At 58.1% G+C, this 20,934-nt stretch overlaps 1 protein-coding gene across 1 annotated transcript in view; it reads right to left on the reverse strand.

Annotated features, from left to right (window-relative positions):
• Positions 1–1,328: 1,328 nt before the first annotated feature.
• PHF2 (PHD finger protein 2) overlaps positions 1,329–20,934 on the reverse strand; it is a 98,296-nt gene continuing 78,690 nt past the window's right edge. Inside the window, exons 10-22 of the mRNA XM_066257436.1 lie at positions 20,037–20,128; positions 18,352–18,441; positions 16,963–17,331; positions 15,979–16,098; positions 15,344–15,462; positions 13,596–13,774; positions 13,394–13,464; positions 12,472–12,635; positions 6,943–7,217; positions 5,252–5,347; positions 4,686–4,795; positions 3,490–3,937; positions 1,329–2,702 (exon numbers count right to left, since the gene is read on the reverse strand). Of these exons, the coding sequence (XP_066113533.1) occupies positions 2,614–2,702; positions 3,490–3,937; positions 4,686–4,795; positions 5,252–5,347; positions 6,943–7,217; positions 12,472–12,635; positions 13,394–13,464; positions 13,596–13,774; positions 15,344–15,462; positions 15,979–16,098; positions 16,963–17,331; positions 18,352–18,441; positions 20,037–20,128 (2,222 nt within the window). The 3' untranslated portion in view covers positions 1,329–2,613. The remainder of the gene's footprint in view (positions 2,703–3,489; positions 3,938–4,685; positions 4,796–5,251; positions 5,348–6,942; positions 7,218–12,471; positions 12,636–13,393; positions 13,465–13,595; positions 13,775–15,343; positions 15,463–15,978; positions 16,099–16,962; positions 17,332–18,351; positions 18,442–20,036; positions 20,129–20,934) is intronic.

The raw sequence follows: 20,934 nt of genomic DNA on the forward strand, positions 1-20,934 counted from the left end.
AGTGGAATGGACTCAAGCAGTGGGTGCCTGGGGAGAACGAGTGTCCCAGCACCCAGACATGCCCGCGGCGCCAGCAGCCAGGCAGCCGCAGTGCGCCTCTGCAGCGGCCCCTCCAGCCAGCTGGTCTTTCTTTGGCCCCCTAATCCTTGATCCTCACTGTGCCTGCACTGTGTGTCTGTGAGGGTTTGCGGGGGGAGAGTGGTGAATTCTGCTTTTATTTGCTATGAATAACATCAGATTTAGACTGAAATCCTGTATCTGTTCCTGAGTGCCTCTGGGTGTTGGCTCTGTGTTCACTGGACTCGGCTAAATTGCCCACCTGTGAGCCATAAGAAGTGTTTTTCAACAGCTGGTATATGGACCAGTGCCGGTCCGCCAGAAATTCCCTGCTAGTCCGTGAAAGAGTTAACCACCCTGCTATTGTGTGAAGATCATAGAGTCTATAACCAGTGGGTCTCTAATCTTCATTGTTTTAAAGCTTTCAAGCATGCTTGGGGCTGGGTTAGTAAAGTTGGGGTCTCAAGGTCGCCTGCCCCCAAGGTCCCTTCTGCCCATTCCTGCAGGCTGGCTTGGGGTACCAGGCAGTGCATGTGCCCTGTAGGCAATCAGGGATTTCTGAGGAAAACGCGGGTGGCTGGCCTGACTGCCCACACCCACACCCAGTCCTCGGGGTGCATGAGAACTGACCCTAGACCACAGCGTCCCCCACCCTGCTGAGGACCCCACCCCCCACCCTGCCAGGGTGGACGGCGGCAGATGAGGCAGAGAGAACACAGACATGGTTCTGTACAAAACCTGAAATATTTTTACTCTTTTAAAACTTTAAGTTGCCTTAGACCTCATGGACTCGATACAAGAGTAATATGAATTGGGAAATAAACACTTTAATAGCCACGATAAACTTTGTTAGAAATGTACATGTTGCCAAAATAATAATAAAATTAAAAAAAATAAGAGAGCGAGAGAGAACAGTTTGATGGCTGGGTTAGACTATATAAATGTTCAACAGTGACAGGCAAGGAAACCTTCAAAACGCGGGGCTGGAATAGTCGGGTCCATGAGCGTCGCCGGGCCACGGGCAGGCCTGGCGGCCGCGTCTCCATCAGCAGGCAGGGCCAGGGCCCAGCCTGCGCGAAGCTGCCTCTCCACGTGGACAGAACACCCAGGGATGGGCATATAAACAAAGCTCATAAGAAATGTACAAATATAAAAAGCTACAAACATTAATAAATTACAGCATCACAAAACACAGAACACTTCACAAGGTGCTAGTAAAATAACTGTCCCCCACCCCCTTCATCAACAAGAAGGAAAGAAAGAGCTGGTATTCAAGTTGAAGACGCATCTTCAAACATGTCTGAAATAGATCTTTTGTGTACTGTTCGCTTCTGTAAAGACAGATATAAGGCTGCACAGACATCACTTGTTTTTCAGGCAATACCTTAGTCCCTAAAAAAAAAAAAATCAACTATAACAATAAAAAAAAAGGAGGAGGAAAAGGAAAAGCATTGGAAACCCAACTGTTCATCGGACTCGGCAAAAAACCTGTATAAATGTTAATGAAGGACTCTATAGAAAGAAATTCCTAAAGATACTTTTACTCTTATAAAAAAGAAGTTATTTAAAAAGCTATTTACATGCTACATTCTATGAAAAAATATGCTTCAGGAAATACATCTAAAATTAAAATACAGGATTGCCTGAGAAACAAATCCAGCCCCTCCGTGTCGATGGGTGGACACGCGGTCCAGGAGCCACCCACGCACTTGACACCAAGTGACAGGCGACAAGACAGAAGTGCCAGGCCCCCCGCACCCTCAGGCCGCCCAGCCGCCGGCCGCCCCCCCAGGTCCGCAGGGTGCCTTGGCTGACAAGTGCTTCTGGGAGAGTAGCCAGGGGAGCCGCAGGGCCCCCCACTTAGCTTTGCCTGGGCCCCACATCGTGGCTCGGGACCCCACGGTGGCTCCCCTGTCCACTAACACACTGACCCTGCTGCCGGCCCCAGTCATTCCTAGAGATGCCCTGGGCATTCAAGGGGTGACACCCGCCATCTGGCCTACGACCCACTGGCCTGGGAGCCTGGAGGCCCCTCTCCTGGCCAGGCTGAATGCTCTCTGGACGTATCTGAGAATCACTTGGAAAGAGATGGGGGGCACATAAAGACCCTGCTTTCTCCTCCGCTTCCTCTCTAGTGTCCCTTGCCTTTTTTTAAGCCTCTGGAGGCTACCAGCCTGTGGCCGGCTCAGACTCTGGGCCTGGTGAGTGGCTGCTCACACCTCCTTCCTCGAAGGACTCGTGCTCCCAGCGGAGCTGCAGAGGCCCTGCAATCACAGCCACGCTCGGGGGGTGCCTAGAGGCTGTCCTGAAACTGGAATGGTCCTCACACTGGCGGGGCCGAGTTTCGGGAACTGGTCACTCTAAGCAACTTGAGAAAGGACATCTGTCCGTATCGGCGAGCTCCGCCTGCGGAAGCAACAGACGCTTGCTCTGCGTGGGGAGGAGTGGCCGGGGGAGGCCAGGCGCTCCCCGGGGAGAGGCCACCCTCCGGGGCTGATGTTGTGGCGGGGCTCCAGGGGTCCTGAGCGGAGCAGAAGGATCCTGGCTTTCCAAACTTTAAAGGAGCAGTTTTCCATTCCGATGAATTTTCAAAATTTTCCCAAGCCTCTGCTTAGCGGTGGCCATGCCCTTTTTTGTACGTTTTCCTGGGGGTAGAAGAGGGGACATAAGAAGGCAGATAGATGTGTGAGAGGGCAAGAGGGGTAGTGTGTGTGTGGGAGGGGCAGTCTGCAGACCCTCCTTGACTCCCCCATCCTGTTGTAAAACAAGCCTGTGACCCCCGAGCCTGCGGGCTCTGCACGCCCCGCCCCGCTCCCAGCTCAGGGGTTACATGGAAAGGGAGCAGTGATGGAGGGGCACTGAGGCCAGTGTGGGACAAGCCAGGACAACGCTGTTATGATGCAGTGAGGCCCTCTGCCCCACACCCTGGCTGGAGGGCCCCCTAGAGCCACACTAGTCGTGTCCATGACTGCCTGGATCTCATGGCTAGGGTGAAGGGCTCTGTTGGGAGAACGAGTCCTTCGAGGAAAAAGGAGTGAGCCAACCACTCACCAGGCCAGGTGGCCAGGGGGCTGACAGCAGAGACACAAATAGCCGTGCCACCCCAATTCACACAGAGGACCCTGGGTCCGTCGCCCTGGGCCCCTCCCAGAGAGCCCTCTGCAAACCACTGATCACACCCCAACTCCAAGCTGGGCCCCAAGGTTGAAGCCCTCGGGGTCTGATGAGCTGGACCAAACTCCAGGGTAACTAGACGTCCCTGGTGTGTGACCACTTCTGTGGCTCTCAGGCTCAAAAGAGACCACTTCTTCCCCACACTGATTGAGTGTGCAGCCACAGCTGTGCGCAGCTACAGCGGCACCAAGGATGCCTGTGGTCATCTACGGGGACAGTCTGCAGGTCTGGGCTGCTTAGGGCTGGCAGGTACGGTACCTTTGGCAGCAGTGTTGTTGGGGGACGATGCGGAGGGCCTCCTCTGTGTGAGGAAAACCCCGGGGGCCATGGGCTGTGAGGCGCGGCCTGCCTGGGCCCCAGCGAAGGCGCCGGCCACAGTGTACTCATGGTCAGCCAGGCTGCTGCTGTGCGCCTCGGGAGGTATCTCGGGCGAGCTGCCCTCCTGTGAGGCCTGGCTGCTTGCAGTACTGGTGGAGGCCGTGCTGGTAGAGGCTGGGGTGGCTGAGGCCGAGGTGGCAGAGGCCGGGGTGGTGGAGGCCGAGGTGGTGGAGGCCGAGGTGGTGCTGGCCGAGGTGGTGGAGGCTGAGGTGGTGCTGGCCGAGGCCGTGCTGGCCGAGGCTGAGGCCGAGGCCGAGGCCGAGGCCGAGGTGGTGCTGGGTGTCAGCTTCCTCTTGGAGCTCTTTTTCTTCCTGCTTTTCTGCTCCTCCTTTGAACAAAGCATGTGAGCCAGTTAGCTAGCAGGGCTGGTGGGCCTCAGAGGCTGGGCTGTCAGAGCAATGAACAGCCCTGCGACCCTGGACCCAGGGAGGCGGGTCCCTGCACACGAGGCCTCCCCAGCGGGGCTGGACTGCCCGTGCTCTGGGAGCAGGGAGGGCTGGGCCAATGCCCGAGCCCCTTGGAGCAGTGCTGGGCCCCAGAGGGACCACGCTTCCCTCAGTGCGGTGGGACCAGCAGGATGTGGCACCAGCACTCAGCCCCCACCACAGTCACCCTACTCAAGGCTGCCCTGGGATTCTTGGTTCCAGAATATTCACTTTGGCCCCGTTCACTTCCTCAGTTACCCAGATAGGGTTGAGCCTGGTCCAGCAAGCACCTGACAGGCCGAGGCCCTCTCTTCTGAGGGAGCTGGGACGAGGAGGAGCTGACGTGGCAAACAAGATGGGCAGAAGATGGAGCGCCCATTGCCAGCTCCAAGAGGACAGGAAGACAATACTGGGTCCAGGGATTGGGGAGGGCCCCCCAGAGGAGCCGCTGGCCAGGGCTCTCCCTGCAGCTAGGACACCTGGCCTCACTAACAGGATACCAGTCAGTGTCAGGGGCCCAGACCACCAGTTCCCCAGCCTCAGGGACTTAGGGGCCCAGAGGAACAGGGGTCAGCAATCCTTAAACTCCCCTAAGCCTGTGCCAACCCCAGTCTGGGTGGGTTCTGCACGGGCTGGGGGTCCCCTCCTCACCTGCTGGGACAGCTTGGCTGCGGCGGCCGCCAATCCAGTCTCGATGGAGGCCACTCTGGTCCCCTCTCGAACAGGCCTGTCCTGCCTCGGCACCGACGGGCCAACCCTCGCTTTGGGAAAGAAGGTCAGCCTGTCTCAATTGGCCGCCCGCCACTGTGGGCACCCCTAGGCTCCCCCGGACCTGCCCCAGTCTGTTCCTAAGTCCCAGGGATACGTCACAACTTGGGGAGGGTCAGTGAGAGGCTCAACGGGGTAGGGGATCCCACTCCGCAAGACAAGAAAGGGCAGATGGGGGTCAAGTGGAAAGCGGACAAGGCCCCATCCTACTGGCTTCCACAACGGGGGCCAGGTGCAAAGACGGCCCTCCCAGGGCTGCTCACCCAGGAGGAACTAGGAAGAGGGCTGGCCCACCTCGGGGCACCACACCAGCATACCCCCAGGAGCACCTGGGCTCCAGGTCTCAGGAAGGAAGCAGGCAGGTGACACCCATCTGAGCGCCGCACAGAACCAACATGCCCGTGGCCACCCTGTCAGGTGTGGACGGGGTCCTCCTGTCCCAGCACTACCTGTTGGGCTATAGGGAGCATCATCTGAGGCTTTCCTCTTCTTGGACCGGGACTTGAAAACCGGGCTGTCCTCGTCAGATTCCAGAGAGGGGTACACTAGAGAGGCAAGGGCAGAAAGGCTGAGCTGCTGGGCCAGCGAAGGGGGTGAGCACCACAGGCCCTGGCAGGACTGGTCACTGACGTCCTCAGAGCTATCCTTGGGTTGAAGAGCACCGGGCACAGGGTGCCCCAGAAATCGTCCCGCCCAGGCCCCCTCTAGGTTCAGAGAGGGGCAGCAACTGGCCAGCCAAGAGGCCCCCAGCCTGGGGGAGGCACCTGGACAGCCTTGCCCACCCCAGCCTGGCTGCAGCAACCACTGGACGCCCAGCTCTCCTCACAACGTCTCACTCTCTGCTGCTATCAGAAAACGTCAAGTGTCCATGGAGCTGGGTGGCTCTGACACCCCAGACCAACCTCAGGGAGCTTCTGAAGGAGGAAGCCTCACACAGTATCTCCAGGTGACTTGCGTGTGCCACTCCCACCCCCCCACACTACAGGTTGTGAAACTCACACACCAGGATTTGTGGCACCTGAACACACAGGACCAAGCCCGTGCCCAGAAAACGCTGTTCACTCCACTTTCCGTCGAACCAGGGCAGGCTCACAGTGAGGCAGAAATGCGCCCATAGAGCAGGGTCAGCCACACTGCCAGAGGGCTGTCTGGGGATGGGGGCACGACATGTGGCCCCTGGCCCATCAGGACTGTGCTGAAGGCAGGCCCTACAGCATGGAGACAGCACGCTCCTCACTCTGAGTAAGGAGGGACCCGTGTCAGCATGCTGTGCCCCGGGGGGACTAAGACGTCCCTAGGCAGCTCCTTGCTTCCAAGTCCCCTCCCGTAAGGCTGACAGCAGCTCTTCATATTCTAGAGCCTGGAGCCTAGAGGAGTCATGCTGGGGGGGGGGGGGGGGGGTGAAGGGCCATGTCCCCGGGAGGAGACAATACCCAGGGCCCAGCTCCTCCTCACGGTGCACCTCAGATGCAGTCCACAGGGCCACCCCCGAGCCTGTTGCTCCATCCACATGGAGACAGACAGGGTAGACGCAGTTCATTGCACCTACTAGAGTGAAATGTTGCAGCTGCATGGAGGGCAGTCGGCCAGGTCCTCAGCAGGTGAAATAAGCTATAACCTTTGACCCAGCAACGGTCCTCCTGCATATGCACCTAGGGACTGCAAACAGGCCACACAAACCCCCTGCACACCAACTTTCACAGAAGCACTATCCAGTCACCAGAAGGTGGAAGCCCCACAAGTGTCCTTGAGTGGACGAAGGCATCAACAATGCGGTGTGTCCACACTGTATAATATTATATATTTAGCCAGACAATGAAGTGCAGACACAGGCCACAGCGTGGCTGAACCCTGAAGGTATGCTAAGGAAGCCAGACGTGAAGGACCAAGCAGCGTCGGCTGCTGTGAACTAGACATGTCCCAGGATATCTGGGACACAGAGTAAACCAGTGGTTCCCAGGGGCCAGGGCAGGGAGGAGGGGAAGGGGCAGTGACATCGTCTCAAATTGGCTGTAGTGATAGTGACACCTCCTCTCAATATACTAACCACCACCAAGGTGCACACTTTTAAAGGGTGATGTCTGTGGTCCATCTCAAGACAGGGCCAGCCCCACAGAGCTGTCCCTGCAGCGGTGCTCACCGTAGTCCGAGTCCTTGAAGCAGGCATCCAGGTGGTCCTGCTCCTCCTCATAGTCATCCAGGTCCACGCTGTTCTTGGCCACCCTCTTCAGCAGCCGCTTGCCTGTGCTCTTGCCGCCGGCTCCGTTCTTCCGGCTGCCGTGGGCTGCCAGAGAGCTGCCCTTGGCCTGGCCAGCTCCCCACGCGGTCTGCAGGCAGGAGTCGGAGGCCTGCAGGTTGGCCATGGATAGCATTCCCTGAATGGCTTCCTGCGTGCTGGGGGAGGCTGGGGGCTGGCTAGAGGCACAGAGAGACAGGCACTCAGACCCAGTCCGAGTCCACGGCCCGCAACCGCACGTCCTCTCGTCCAGTGATCAGAAGAGGATGTGGAAAGGAGGAGGATGGTGACTGATGACTTCCCTGTGGAAGGGGCCAGCCACCCCTTCCCCTACACTCTATCCCCACCCCACTGCAAAGGAAGGGCTGGCGGTGTCTGGACAGAGAGCGGCCTGGACAGGGAACACAGGGAGAGGAAGGGGAGGAAGGGGAGGAAGGGAAGAAAGAGGGACAGAGGGAGGTAGCTGGCAGCCCAAGGCCCCAAGCTGCTGGTCCTCCTCCATTTCAGCTGGCTCTGCGCACTCAGCATCCCCCCAGGGCTGCTCTCCCACAGGGACCCCTGCCCTCAGCTCCAACTCAGGGGCTCCTCCCCCAGCACCTTCAAGGACACCCTTCTACCCAGCACCCTGACACGGGGCTCCCACAGCCCGTGCTCTGCCCAGGCGACACTCATGCTCTCTCCAGGACCGCACTGGCACCTATGACTACACCCTCACCCAAACCTACACCTGATCCTACATGCATGTCTAACTGGCACCCACACCTGCAACCACATCTACACTTAGACCTACACTCACATCAGCACCTGCATCTACACCCCGTCTGCACTTGTATGTACATTCCACCTGTACCTGCATCTATCCCCAGCCCACACCTACACCTATACTTCTACCTGCACCTGGATCTATACTCACATCTGCCTGCAGCTACACCCCTACTTACAGCTGCATCTGCAACTCCACCTGCTCTGCACCTGCACCCCTATTCCACCTGACAGCCACAGCCATCACACCTCAGCTCTGAAATGCCCAGGCCGAAATAATGGTGTAAAATGTTGCAGCTGCGTGGAGGATGGTCCTGGCTGCGCTCTCCCGGCTGCGTCCTTGTCCCCTGCCCATGCTTGAGCTCCTGCTATCTCCCCTGGCTGCCCTGGCTCCCTTCCCTCCAGAAGGATCTGCTCTGGCTTCTGAAACACTCAATGTAACCAGCACCACTGCCCAACACCCTATTATGTGCTGTCCTGGTTTTTGAAGGGGTAGGCAGGTGGCACCTTCCCACAGAGCCAGGTGCAGAGAGCTGCAAACAGTGGGCCTCTCCAGGCTGAATCCTGGGTTCCCCCAGCAGCTTCCCGCCCCTGCGCGTCACTCCAGACACTCCCATAGGATCCATGCCCTCTGCCTGTCCGTACCCCAGCCCACACTTCTCACAGCCAAAATCCCTGGGTAGCTTACAAATGCCAATACCCAGGCACTGCCCAGAGATTCTGGACTGGCCTTGGCTCTGGGTACCCCTGCAGCCAGGGTAGAGGACCCTGCCCTGCTCACCCCCCACATCCCTATAAGGAGACCTGGCCTAGTGGGGTGTCTCCCTTCAGGCCCATTTCTGGCCATCACTGGGACAGGATGGCCAACCCTGCCTATGGGCCCAGCCACAACTCTCACTGCGTCAGGGCCTGGGAGAGAGGCGACTGTCCCTCTGCTCCCCGGGGCCCTGGCATGCGGTTGGGGAGACCACAGCCCCACTATCCCTCCTCCTACTGCAGATCCAGGAGTCTCGGGGGAAGGCAGTAGGAGTGCCACCCTCTATGTCTGATGTAGAGGCCCCCTCTTGTCCACCCCATGAGCCCCCGCAGGGGACAAACCTGCTCTCAGGGCCGCTGTGACCCCGATGCAGCAGCAGAAGTTGCTGACCCACACGGCCTCACTGAGGGGCGTGCGCCATCCTCTCTCACACTGCCCCCTCTCTGTCCTCATCTCCACTTCCAAGTGCTTGACACACATTTAGTAAGACCGTTGAAATGGGAAGGGGTCAGGAATACCTGCTCAGAAACAAGAGGTTCCCAAGCCTGAACCGGAGGGGGTGGAGAGATGGAGCTGCCACAGAGGGACAGACGCCTGAAGTCCCGGGGCCACCTCGGCAAGTGTGGACAGAAGCGTCCTGCGAGAGGAGCTGCTGGGCTGAAGGGGGCGATGGCGGCTCCTCTCTGGGCGGCCCCGCTCCAATACCACTTCCCCAGCCCCACCCTAGACACGCTGGACCCAAGTGTTTGGGGGTTTTACTGGAACTGAAAAGGATTGTGTTCCTAAGCCACAAACAATGGGAAAATCAAGTAGTGTCAGACCACCCTGCTTCTTCAAAGAGCCCAGCTGGGTCCTGTCTGCCCCAGTGCCCACGCCCACAGCACTGGCCCCACAACACCATGACCTGCCCTGTGCACAAAGCACAAGCGAAGGGCTGCCCGACCCTGTTGGGAGCACACAGCATTGGGCAGCATTTGGCAGGGACAGTTTCCTGACCCAGCATGAAAGCTAGCAACCCCACAGCTGGCCCTCCGCCCTCTACACCAGACTTGTGGAAGGAGGACGAGGTCTGGCTTGGCCCAAAAGATTTAGGTACCTTACCCAGCCTCAGACCGCACAGACACCAGGCTTCCAAAAAGGATGGGAAGGTGGGAACCAGGATACCCCCCTTGAGGGTCCCTTAGACGCTGGCCACCTGCCTGTACCAGCTGGACCTCAAGGGTCCAACTCAGCTACAACCCAGGAAGGGGCCACAGGGCCCAGGGACACTGTCGGGGCTGCTGTCTGTCCACACCAGGGGCAGATCAAGGAGCACAATCTAACCAGTGCACATGGGAAGTAATACCTTAATCTCCCAATTATCATATCAAAATCCTCTCCTTCCCCCTGGCAGTAAACACCAAGCAAACAGAAATTAACATATTTTCCTCTATTTTCTTCAGCTGTTGTTGTCCACCCCACCCCCCAAACAGTGAATACTTAAAACAGAGCAAACGGACCATCAAAAACTGACCGATGCTCCAAACGGGAGACTCCGGAGAGGAACTGCTTGTGGCAGACAAGGGGGAGGGGCGGCCCAGCAGGCAAGCTGCAGAGCACGGGCGGGCGTGCAAGGCAGACATGTGAGCATGCCTGCACGTCAGCCAGAGGGATGTCTCCTGGGGGTGGGCCTGCCTGGGTCAGCAAGGAGCCCAGACCTAGGCACCCATACTCCCAGCTCCACGAGTCCTGGGCACCGGCCTGTCTGTCCTCATCCCAGTGGTCTCTCCCTGGGCCTGGCAGGAGCCCAGGACATCTAGAGCTCCTCTCCGGGGTCTGAGTGTCAACCAGTTACTGAGGTGTGGGCTAGCTACCGTTCTCCTCAGAAAAGGGCACCCCCAAGGGGCCCGGAGATGACTCTGGGCACTCGCACCCTCCAGAAACGGGGCTCACGGCCGGGCTTCTCCTCCTGGCAAAGGCACGCAGGGCATCTCTGAGCAAGGGGCTTCGGTTTCACACCCACAGAAATCACTTAAAGCAAACCAAGGGACCCGTACCTACACCCATGAAAAGACATAACACTGCACAAAAACAATAGTAAATTATGAACAAAAATACAGCTATTTGATTAGCAAGAGCCCTTTCCCATCAAGCCCTGTTCTGCCTCCTGAGAGCCCCTTTGTCTAAGATGGGTCAATGCATGGCCTCCATGGACTTCCGCAGTCCTGGATACCTCAACCCTGTAAACGCGGACTCAGTGGGAGGAGGGGACACGTGGAGAGCAGACCTGGGGGACTGAGAGGGCACCAGGCAGGCCACATGGGTGCCACCTTCCTCAGGCCACGTCACTCTGGCCTGGATGTCACCACCCAGCACGGTCAGCTTCCCTGGCCTCCCATGCTCAGGGTCTGTTATCAGGCAGATGGAGGCTCTGGTCCTCCCCTGCTGCTTCCTAGCAGTGTGGCTGTGAGCGAGTCCTCTGAGCCTCGGTTTCCCCATCTATGCAGCAGGAATCTGCGGCTATCTTGAGTACTAGAAAGGAAGTCTCCACCTCCACACCCCCTAATTCCTCATTTTACTTATAGAAATTCCATGTGAAAAAAAAAAATATTTGGCTGAAATGCTTAAAAACAGAACTGGGACTGATGACCCTGGCCGGTTGGCTCAGTGGTAGAGCATCGGCCTGGCGTGCGGGGGACCCGGGTTTGATTCCCGGCCAGGGCACATAGGATAAGCGTCCATTTGCTTCTCCACCCCCCCTCCACCGCCCTCCTTCCTCTCTGTCTCTCTCTTCCCCTCCCGCAGCCAAGGCTCCATTGGAGCAAAGATGGCCCGGGCGCTGGGGATGGCTCCTTGGCCTCTGCCCCAGGCGCTAGAGTCGCTCTGGTTGTGGCAGAGCAACACCCCGGAGGGGCAGAGCATCGCCCCCTGGTGGGCAGAGCGTCGCCCCTGGTGGGCGTGCCAGGTGGATCCTGGTCGGGCGCATGCGGGAGTCTGTCTGACTGTCTCTCCCCGTTTCCAGCTTCAGAAAAATACAAAAAAACAAAAAACAAAAACAGAACTGGGACTGAGAGAGAAACAAACCCCAGCTCTTCCTCCAATGCAAAGTCCAGATGAATCCATTTCTCAGATATCACGGGACTGGGGCTGCCCAGGCCTGGGCAGAGACGGCCACCTGGCCCGAGATAAGTGGACACTCATCCTGCAGCACCTGCCTGTCTGCCCAGAATCTCAGGGCCTCTAGGATGGAACATCACCCACACCTGTGTAAGTGGGTTCCTGACCCAGTTGAACAGCCTGCCCCCATTGGTGCCAACCCTGCCCTCAGACTGCAGGTTCTCACGTCTCTGTGCTCTGAGGCCACTGCCTCCTGTTCCTTGGGGTCAGACTTCTGCAGGGAAGGCAGTCTTAAGGTCCCGGAGAGGCTCATAAAATGCCCTTGACTTGAATGCGGGCACACACCGTGGAAATTTTCTGACACTATTTTTATGGTGTTCAGGAACTGACACAACAGAAACAGCTGGACGTCCTAGCCTGGCCCAGCCCTGACACCAGGCCGGTGCCTGGCCCAGCCCTGCCTCCCTGCAGCCCCACAGGCGCAGCAGCCTCTCAACTTCCCCTGCCAGTCCCTACCCACAACTGCCCCTCAGACTCAGATGCCTCCCTGCCCAGGCATCTAGAACTGTGGTGGGGAGGGGTCCCATCCTCGGAGCTCTGTGTCCTCCATCAGGACCTCCACAGACATGCAGGACCGGAGGGCCAGCAAACACGCACCTCCCCGACCACCTGACTGGGCAGGGGTCCTACTCTGGCTGCTCAGCCTCTGAGACATGGGCCCGTGGAGCCCCCTGTGTGCAAACCGCCCCACCACAAATATCTGAGCAGCCCACGTGGAAGCACCCACACACCCCGGCCACCTCTGGGCCCGGGCCTACCTGTTGGGGTTGTAGTCTAGTGCGCCCACTTCCTCGCTGGCCTGCAGCAGGTCCAGGATGCCCGCAGCCGAGCCCCCACTGTCCTTCTTCACTTTGGCGTTGCGGGTGGGCTTGGTGTCCGTGTCGATTCGAAGGGAGCCCTCATCTGAGGAATCGTCACTTGGCTGTGAGGATAGAGGGCCAGTCAGAACAGAGCTGGGGGAGGGACAGGGCTACTGCTCCCCTTGACAAGAAAAAGAAGTTTTGAAAAGTTCTAAGAGCCTGCCTGGTAATGAGCCCGTGGGCTGGCCGGCCAGGCGCATGCTGGTGTGGGTGCTACAGCCTTCCACGGGGATTGCGGAGCCCCCACCCTGCAGAGGACCGGGTGCCATCACACCCAGTACTGTCTCCCGGAGGAGCCCTGGTCCCCAGGACCTTGCACAAAAGCCCCAGTGTTGGACACAGGTACAAAGGAGCTGGCGTGGTCAGGTGAGGAGTGGGCAGGGGGGTGCACCAACAGCCAAGGGCCCCAGTGAACAGGTGGCTCTGAGGGGACACCCCATGGCACCCCAGGAAGCATGTGACTCCCACAGAGACCCTCCAGTCTGTCTGGAGACAACCACCACATCCTGGTTGAACAAGACCTTACAGATTCGCTCACTGACTGCCCCAGCAGCCCAGCCCTTGACACCAAGTGCATTACACTCACAGCAGGTCTGGCTGGGCACCCCCAAATCCCCCCTGTTCACACAAACCTGCATACCCTCCACACCCCACACCTGCTTTTGTTCCTCCTGGGCAGGGCTCTGGGCTCACAGCCTGCCCTCTGGAGCCCAGCCCTCACACAAAAACTCCAGGTAAAGGGTAGGGCATAAAGAGGTCCCTTCGCATCCCAAGCAGAAAGCGTACCGGCCACAGTATCGGGGCCTCAGACAGCACTCACCTTGTACAGCGCCGAGTCCAGCTTTGGCTTCGTAGTGGGTGTGGGCAACGGCTCCTTCTTGTCCAGTAAGACTGAGGACAGAGCAGACGGGAGTTGGCGGTGGCTCTGGAAGGATGGCCCGGCTGGCCACACCTGACACCTGCCTGCTCCAGGGTGGCCCGACAGGGCCGGGTCTGCCCCTCCCCATGTCCTCCCAACTCACAGGACAGGTCCCTCTTCGGAGTGTTTTTCTTCCTCCTGATGGGAAACTCGTCGATCTTGAGCTCCCCATCATCCGACACATACTCGTACTCGTCCCGAACGGGCTGGGGCTTGTCCTCCTTGAAGTTCTGCAAGGCCCCAAACACCCCTGGACTTGGCTGCGGCTTGAGGGCCTTGGAGCTGGGATAGAAGTGGGCTGGTCAATGGGGTCCACGTGACCCGGCAAGTGCCCCCAGCACCCGGCCACAGGCCTCAGAGGGTCAGCAGTCAGGCTGCATGCTTCCCCACCCCATGGCTTCCTTCCAGATGCCGTGGACCCGAGCAAGGACAGTGCGCAGCCCATGAGGTGGGGGCCCAGCCACCTCACTCAGCCTCTCCCTGGGCTGTTTCAGGGTGGACCCCTCACTGCCCCAACCTGGCCACTGGACCAGCATGGCATCCTTCAGCCTGCCCCACAGGATCTGGCCACGGCCTCCCCGACGGCTTGGGCCTGGGCACGTGCTCAGCCATGGGACAGCAGGCTGGGGCAGAGATATCCACAATTCCCAACCACAGAGGCTGACCATCTGAAAACCTGCTGGTATAGGTATGAGCTAGGTAACACCTAACACCAAATACACACACACACACACACCCATGTACATACACACAGGAGTGATGTGGTTACAGCGTCATGTCTACCTTCCTCTCCATTTCTAAACTCTACACCATGGTGCGTCACAGAGTTAATGCCTTTTAAAAGCTCCCCAGGACCCCAAGATAATCAAGAACATCCTCAGAGCCATGAAGTCAGGGCCACAGGGCCCCACAGACCAGCCTCATGTCCCCTGATCACTGAGTGGTTCTCAGCACATTGCTGTGAGTTCTTGGGGATAACAGGCTCTGCCTGGTCACCAGACACTGGCCTGCCCCATTTCTGCATCACCTGGAAGTGGCCTGCCCCTCCCATTTCACAGATGAGGAAACAGGCCCACCATAGAAAAGCGGCCCCATTCCTACTGGGATGTAACTGCTTCTGGCTTCAGGGCACCCAACCTGAACTTCTGACTCAGCAAGCAACTTGTGGGATCACAGCCAGTGAGAGGCTTCTCAGCTGGTGTGAGGCTGTGTCCCATATACCTCACACCGGGCTGGGCCACCATGCTGGGCATCAGACATAGACCTGTCCCATAGTCTGGAACCTAGACACATTGGCTCACACACACGCACCCTCCCAGGCTGGGCACCTGAACGTCTCAGCTCAGTTTTATCTCTTCTTGGAAGCCGGCCCACCTCCCTCAGGCACACTAGGACCCACAATCATAATTTTAGGGGGACTTGAGAGTACCGGGTTCATTCCAGCCCCTCCACACTGGCCTCTGGGCTCCAAGGCCAGGGCCCTGACCCCCACTACATCCTCTGTTGCCAGCAGAGGACAGTCACTCGGCTAATATCCACCCAATCACACTCTTCCCACCCCTGTCAACACATACTGTCCCCTCCCCACCCACACAAGCTACTGGCTTAGGAGGCTGAGAAGGAGATCTGCCCACATGGCTGCCCCAGGGGTATTCCCGGTAATGTCAGCTCAGGAGGGGCGCTTCACCCTGGAGACCCCCAGGAGACAGTGCGTGTGTGATGTGGGGGGGGGTGCAACGGCACGGTGTGTGTGTGTGTGTGTGTGTGTGTGAGAGAGAGAGAGAGAGAGAGAGAGAGAGAGAGAGAGAGGTGCAAGCAAGACCAACCCCTCCTGTCACAAGCATCACATACCCCAGAAGTTTCTTATTGGAGAAGGAAAACGAGAATTTGGTGTCCTTGTTCCCTGAAGTAGGAGGTTTCTCTAACTTCTGCTCTTCCTCCATCTTCAGTAGAGAGTCGGGTTTGCTGTTCTGAAAAGCAAACCCAGGACAGCCCTTAAGTCCCACACAGGATGTCAGCAGGAGAGGCCGCAGAACCAGCGAGCCTCCTCCCTCTGACCACACCACCGTGGGACCACCGGACCTGTAGGACCTGCCCTGGGAGTGTGGGCTCAAACCAGTGCCAGCGGAAGGACAATGTTGTCAGTCAACTCAAAGGACAACGTGCTCAGCCTCTTAGGCCAGGATGCTCCCATAACAACACCAGGCGAGTTGGCCCCTCCAAGACCACACACATCCCGAGACCCTCACAGCACGGCTGACTAGGGACAGGGCACACACTTGCACGTGCCCTATAAGAACACTCAGACATAGTTGCACAGGTGTGCACCTCTGCTCACAACACCAGGCCCACGTGCACTTCATATTCAACTTCTCTCATGATCACAGGCCTCCCTGAAAGTGGACTCATTTACCCACGTGCACATGCAAACACACTGGTATAGCCACAGGCACACACACATACACACCCATGTGCACACATCGCACCTTGTACTTCCACTTGGCCTCCGACTTGCTCTTAGTTTGCTCTCGGATTTCCAGCCTCTCCACATCATTCTGTGTGTTGATTACCTCCTTGTTGGGCACACTCAGGACGCTCTTTGGGGCCTGAAAAACAGAAGCCATGACCCAGTGGTGGACATAGGAGAGCAGCGGGGACACCTCAGGTTTCAGGACAAATCAAGAGCCATAAAGTCCCTCTCTCCTTCTGGCCCACACACAGCAGCTCATCCATCTATCCTCTACTCATCCACCATCCACCCACCCACCCATCCATCCAACCATCCATCCATCCACCTACCCACCCACCCAGTGATCCACCCACCCATCTATCCACCAACCATCCATTTATCTGCACATCCACCTATCCATCCACCCTTCTAGCTTTTCTTCCTCCCTCCATCCTTCCTTCCATCTATTTGTTCATTCATTCATTTATCTTCCCTCTTTGCCTTGAAAGTGGAAAAACCACTGTGCCCACTGAAGCCCTGGGAACACTGGCCCTGGTGGTCACCAACCTTCTGGAAGGTTAATAGCCTCCCACTGGCAGCAACTCACTCAATGAGACCTGGTCTCAGACACTCATGGTCCCTGAATCCCGTATCTAAGACCTGATCACACTGGTGGGTCCTAAGGGCCAGGCCTGCCTCTCACTGCTCACAGGGGCTCAGGCCCCCAGGGCACCTTGCCCCACTGCCAGTGTCCCTCCTGCCTCCCCACTGCTCTCCACTTGGTGCCTCACCCACCTTCTGATTTCAGCCAAGGCCTGGGCCCCAGGAAGACTCAGCCAGCTCACCCCCCAGGTGACCCTCCGGGTTGCTACCCTGCCCCAGCCCACCATGCCAAGCTTGGGGTAGAGCTCATCTGCCTGGGTCTCTTAATACAATAACATGAAAGCCACAGCTCCATCCCACAGGCCTGGCCCCCAAAGGTGTCTGCAGGCCCACAGGTGGGGAGGGCAAGACCACTTACCTTGCCCTTCTTGGGTGGCTCGATCTTGGTCAGTGCCTCCTTGGTGTGGGCCTCCAACAGGTCAAGGTTGGGGATGGTGGGTGAGACAGAACCCCTGCACTTTTTCCCTTTCTTCTTGCTCCCATCCTTGAGCTTCAGCGACTTGGGGGGCTTTGGAGGCTTGGGGGACTTTGGGGGCTTGGGGACTTTGGACGGCTTGGGCATCTTCATGCTTTTGGGAGTCTTCTTTTTGGACACTTTCTCCAGGAAGGACCGAGGAGGGCTGGCCTCAATGGGGGACGGGGGCTCCTCCTTCTCTCGGTCCCCGAAACAGACCTCATTCGAGGAGATGGCTGCAGTCACTTCTGGTCTGGCAGACTTGGAAGCAGTCTGGGTAAAGGAGAAAAAGAGGTAACCAACCACCTTGTGCCAGAAGGGGCTAATGGCCTCAGGCCATGGGAGACACTCAGGCAGAAAAGGAGCCTCCATCTACACCACTGTGTGACACAGGCATGTCTATACCTTAGTGTGACATGCTGTCCTACACCATCTATGTGACATACATCCATCTATACTATCCATGTGACAGCACGCCCATCTACACCATCATATGACGTGGACATATGCTTCTACTCTATCTGTGTGATGCACTCACATCTGTCTACACCATCATGACACATTCACATCTCTACTACATCCATGTGACACAGTCGCATCTATCTAAATCATCCACGTGATATTAGCACATCAACCTACACCATCCATGTGACATGCACATACCTATCCTATATCATCCATGCGTTAAAAACTCGTATCTGTTTATACCATCCATGTGACACAGATACATCCACCTACACTATCAGGCGGTACGCTCACGCCCATCTACACCATTGTGTGACATGGCACATCCATCACAATCCCTGTGACCTGCTAGCATCTATCTACACCCTGTGTGACATGCTCACTCCTGTCCATACTATCCATGTGACAAGGGCACATCTGTCTACACTATCATGCGGCATGCTCACATCCACCTACACCATCATGTGACACACATTTGTCTGTACCATCCGTGTGACATGTCCATACTTGTCTACACCATCCACATGACATGGCCACATTCATCTACACCATCAGCCACTTGACCCCTTTACATACTTGGTGTGTACTGTTCGAGGGGCTAGAGTCACCCTCCCCCACCCCCATGGGGAGCTCCAGGGGAGCCCTCATTCCATCTCTCCCTGAACGCCTGCCAGGAGACTGCGGCACACCATAGGAGTCTAGGAGTCTGAGTCCACATCTTGCAAGTGACCCACATGGCGAGCAGTCCCTGGCAGGCAGCTCTGGGAGGGTCAGAGAAGACAGAGGCCCCCTACCACCAGGGTCAGTGGGCCCCACGGTCAGCCCTACCTCACTGAGCCGGATCTCTTTGGCGAGGTCTTTGATGAGCTGCGAGGGTTTGAAGTGCTCTGGGAGCTCGTCTTCATGCTCTGCCAAAGCCTGCAGGACAGCATGCCCAGGGTCAGTGCGTCAGCCACCAAGTCTGTGCAGGGATGCCTGCTCTCCGCACCACGTCCACCTCCACTCCGCCTCCCACCCACAGGGGCCCGAGCATGCTCCGCCACCAAGTCTGTGCAGGGATGCCTGCTCTCCGCACCACGTCCACCTCCACTCCGCCTCCCACCCACAGGGGCCCGAGCATGCTCCGCCACCAAGTCTGTGCAGGGATGCCTGCTCTCCGCACCACGTCCACCTCCACTCCGCCTCCCACCCGCAGGGGCCCGAGCATGCTCCGCCACCAAGTCTGTGCAGGGATGCCTGCTCTCCGCACCATGTCCACCTCCACTCCGCCTCCCACCCGCAGGGGCCCGAGCATGCTCCGCCACCAAGTCTGTGCAGGGATGCCTGCTCTCCGCACCATGTCCACCTCCACTCCGCCTCCCACCCGCAGGGGCCTGAGCATGCTCAGCCTCTGTGATTCCTCACTAACCCTCACTGTCCCTCCAGACCCTGCCCTGCCTACTGACCCAGAACCCACCACAACCCAGACAGGCATGGGGTAGGGCTGCCTGGGTATGGACTAGCTTCATGGGGTCCTGGAGAAATCGGCTCACTCTGGCCAGATGCTACCCTGACAGAAAACTCTGCCATGACGGAGAAACTGAGTCCCAGAAAGGACGAGGCCACCAACGCTACCACCAACTACAGTGTGAATAGGCTGTCTGCTCTTCCAGAGCACAAGGCTGCTATTCCTGGCAACCTGGCTGAGGTGGGGCGGGAGGGACACCCTGCACTGCTCACTCCAAGCCTTGAGGCTAAATGAGATGTGGCCACAGGACAGCACTGGCCCACCCACCCCACCAGGCCCACCGGGAGAGAGGCCGGAAGCACACAGGTTTCCCTCCTGGCCCCCACCCCAAAGCCTCCTGGGGGGCCTGCTCAGACAGTGCTGACTCCCTGACTGGGACAGCGGACACCTCCCCAGAGTACCTGAAGCTGATTGGGCCCCGCCCCTTTCTCTGTACTAACAATCCAAGCAAAACGCCAAGGGAAGCCTGAAGCTACTTCTCTGGGGCCTCCACTGGACAGAGCTGCTCCATGGGTGCTCATGAAATGCTAACACTCAACTGCAGGGGCCTTGCAGGTACAGGATGGTGCGACTGTGGGTGGCCGTGGGGTAGGGGACGGGTCCGAGGAGGAAGGGCCTGCACTCATCACAGGGCAGGCCAGGCTGAGCTGATGCCTGGGCTGGGAGGGGCTGAGAGGACATCCCTGCCCTCCTGTCCAGAGCTCAACACTCAGTCACCCGGCCAGCAGCTGCTCAGAGCCCTGCTCCCTGACCTCTGGGGTGCACCCAGCGCTGTCTCCACTGCCAGTCTTCCTCCCACTCGGTCCCAGCCCCGTGTAGGCCAGGCTCCGAGATGAAGGGCTCCCCCTGTTCGCACCCCACCACCTATCCCGCCCAGGTACCTGACCTGGACTGGTGACCGCCTGCTCTCCATACTCTAGTTCCCACAAAAGGAGGACGAGGCCTGCGGTGGCTCACTACCGGCCATCCTCCCCCCGCCCTGGTCACACCTGGCACACTCCCCTACCTGCTTTTTTGTCCATGATCTGAAAGCACCATTGAGAATTTTAGCTCCTTGGACTAAATGAGGGGGCAGCTGCTTCCCGGATTTGTGAGAACCTGGGGAAAGATGGAGAGGTTTGCCCAGGTGGGTGCTGGCCTGTCATCCCCTGCGGCCCACAGGCGAATTCACACTCATGGTGGGGTGGAGGGTGGCAGTGGGCTAGGCCTTCCAGAAGCCTCCACCCACCACCACCTGCCCAACTGCCAACGGTTCCTCTTGGAACCTGGAGGACTCCCATCCAGGATGCCCTCCAGGGTAGAACTGGGCCTCCTACAATCCACACTCCAGGCCTCCTGCCCTGGTGGCCTGGCCCTCCCCTCTGCCTGGCCCCCAGCCAAGCCACCTCAGCAAAGGTCAGAGTTGTGCCCCACCCCAAGCATCCCCCTTTCTGACTCCCACCCCCACATTGCCCCTGCTCAACTGAGGGACACTGGGAATGATGGGAATGACAGGCTGGTTCCTACTGGGGCCCATCTCAGAGATGCCCTTGGGGTCATCCTCATAAAAAAGGGACAGCATTTGCTGCTCTGCTGGAAAACTCTGACATCACCAGGTAACCAAGGGACATCTGCCTCGTAGGAGGCAGCTCCTGGGTCCTCCGGGACCTGAACAGCTATGCTGTCACTGTTCACAGAGGAGGGCCTGAGGCAGAGTGGCTGAGGTGCCCCAGAGTCACCTGGACTCTGTTAGTCAGTGCTGGGTGTGGCCCTGCCCACACTTCCCCACCCTAACTCCCACCACGCACCTAGCTCAGAGCTAGGCATAGCTCAGAGCTCTGAATTTGGGGATCAACGGAAAAATCTCATTGAAACCTAGCAAGCTCAGATGAACAACCATTTTCACTTTCCTCTTCTCAAACTAG

Source organism: Saccopteryx bilineata, chromosome 2 (genome assembly GCF_036850765.1).
Source record: "Saccopteryx bilineata isolate mSacBil1 chromosome 2, mSacBil1_pri_phased_curated, whole genome shotgun sequence".
Taxonomy (NCBI): domain Eukaryota; kingdom Metazoa; phylum Chordata; class Mammalia; order Chiroptera; family Emballonuridae; genus Saccopteryx; species Saccopteryx bilineata.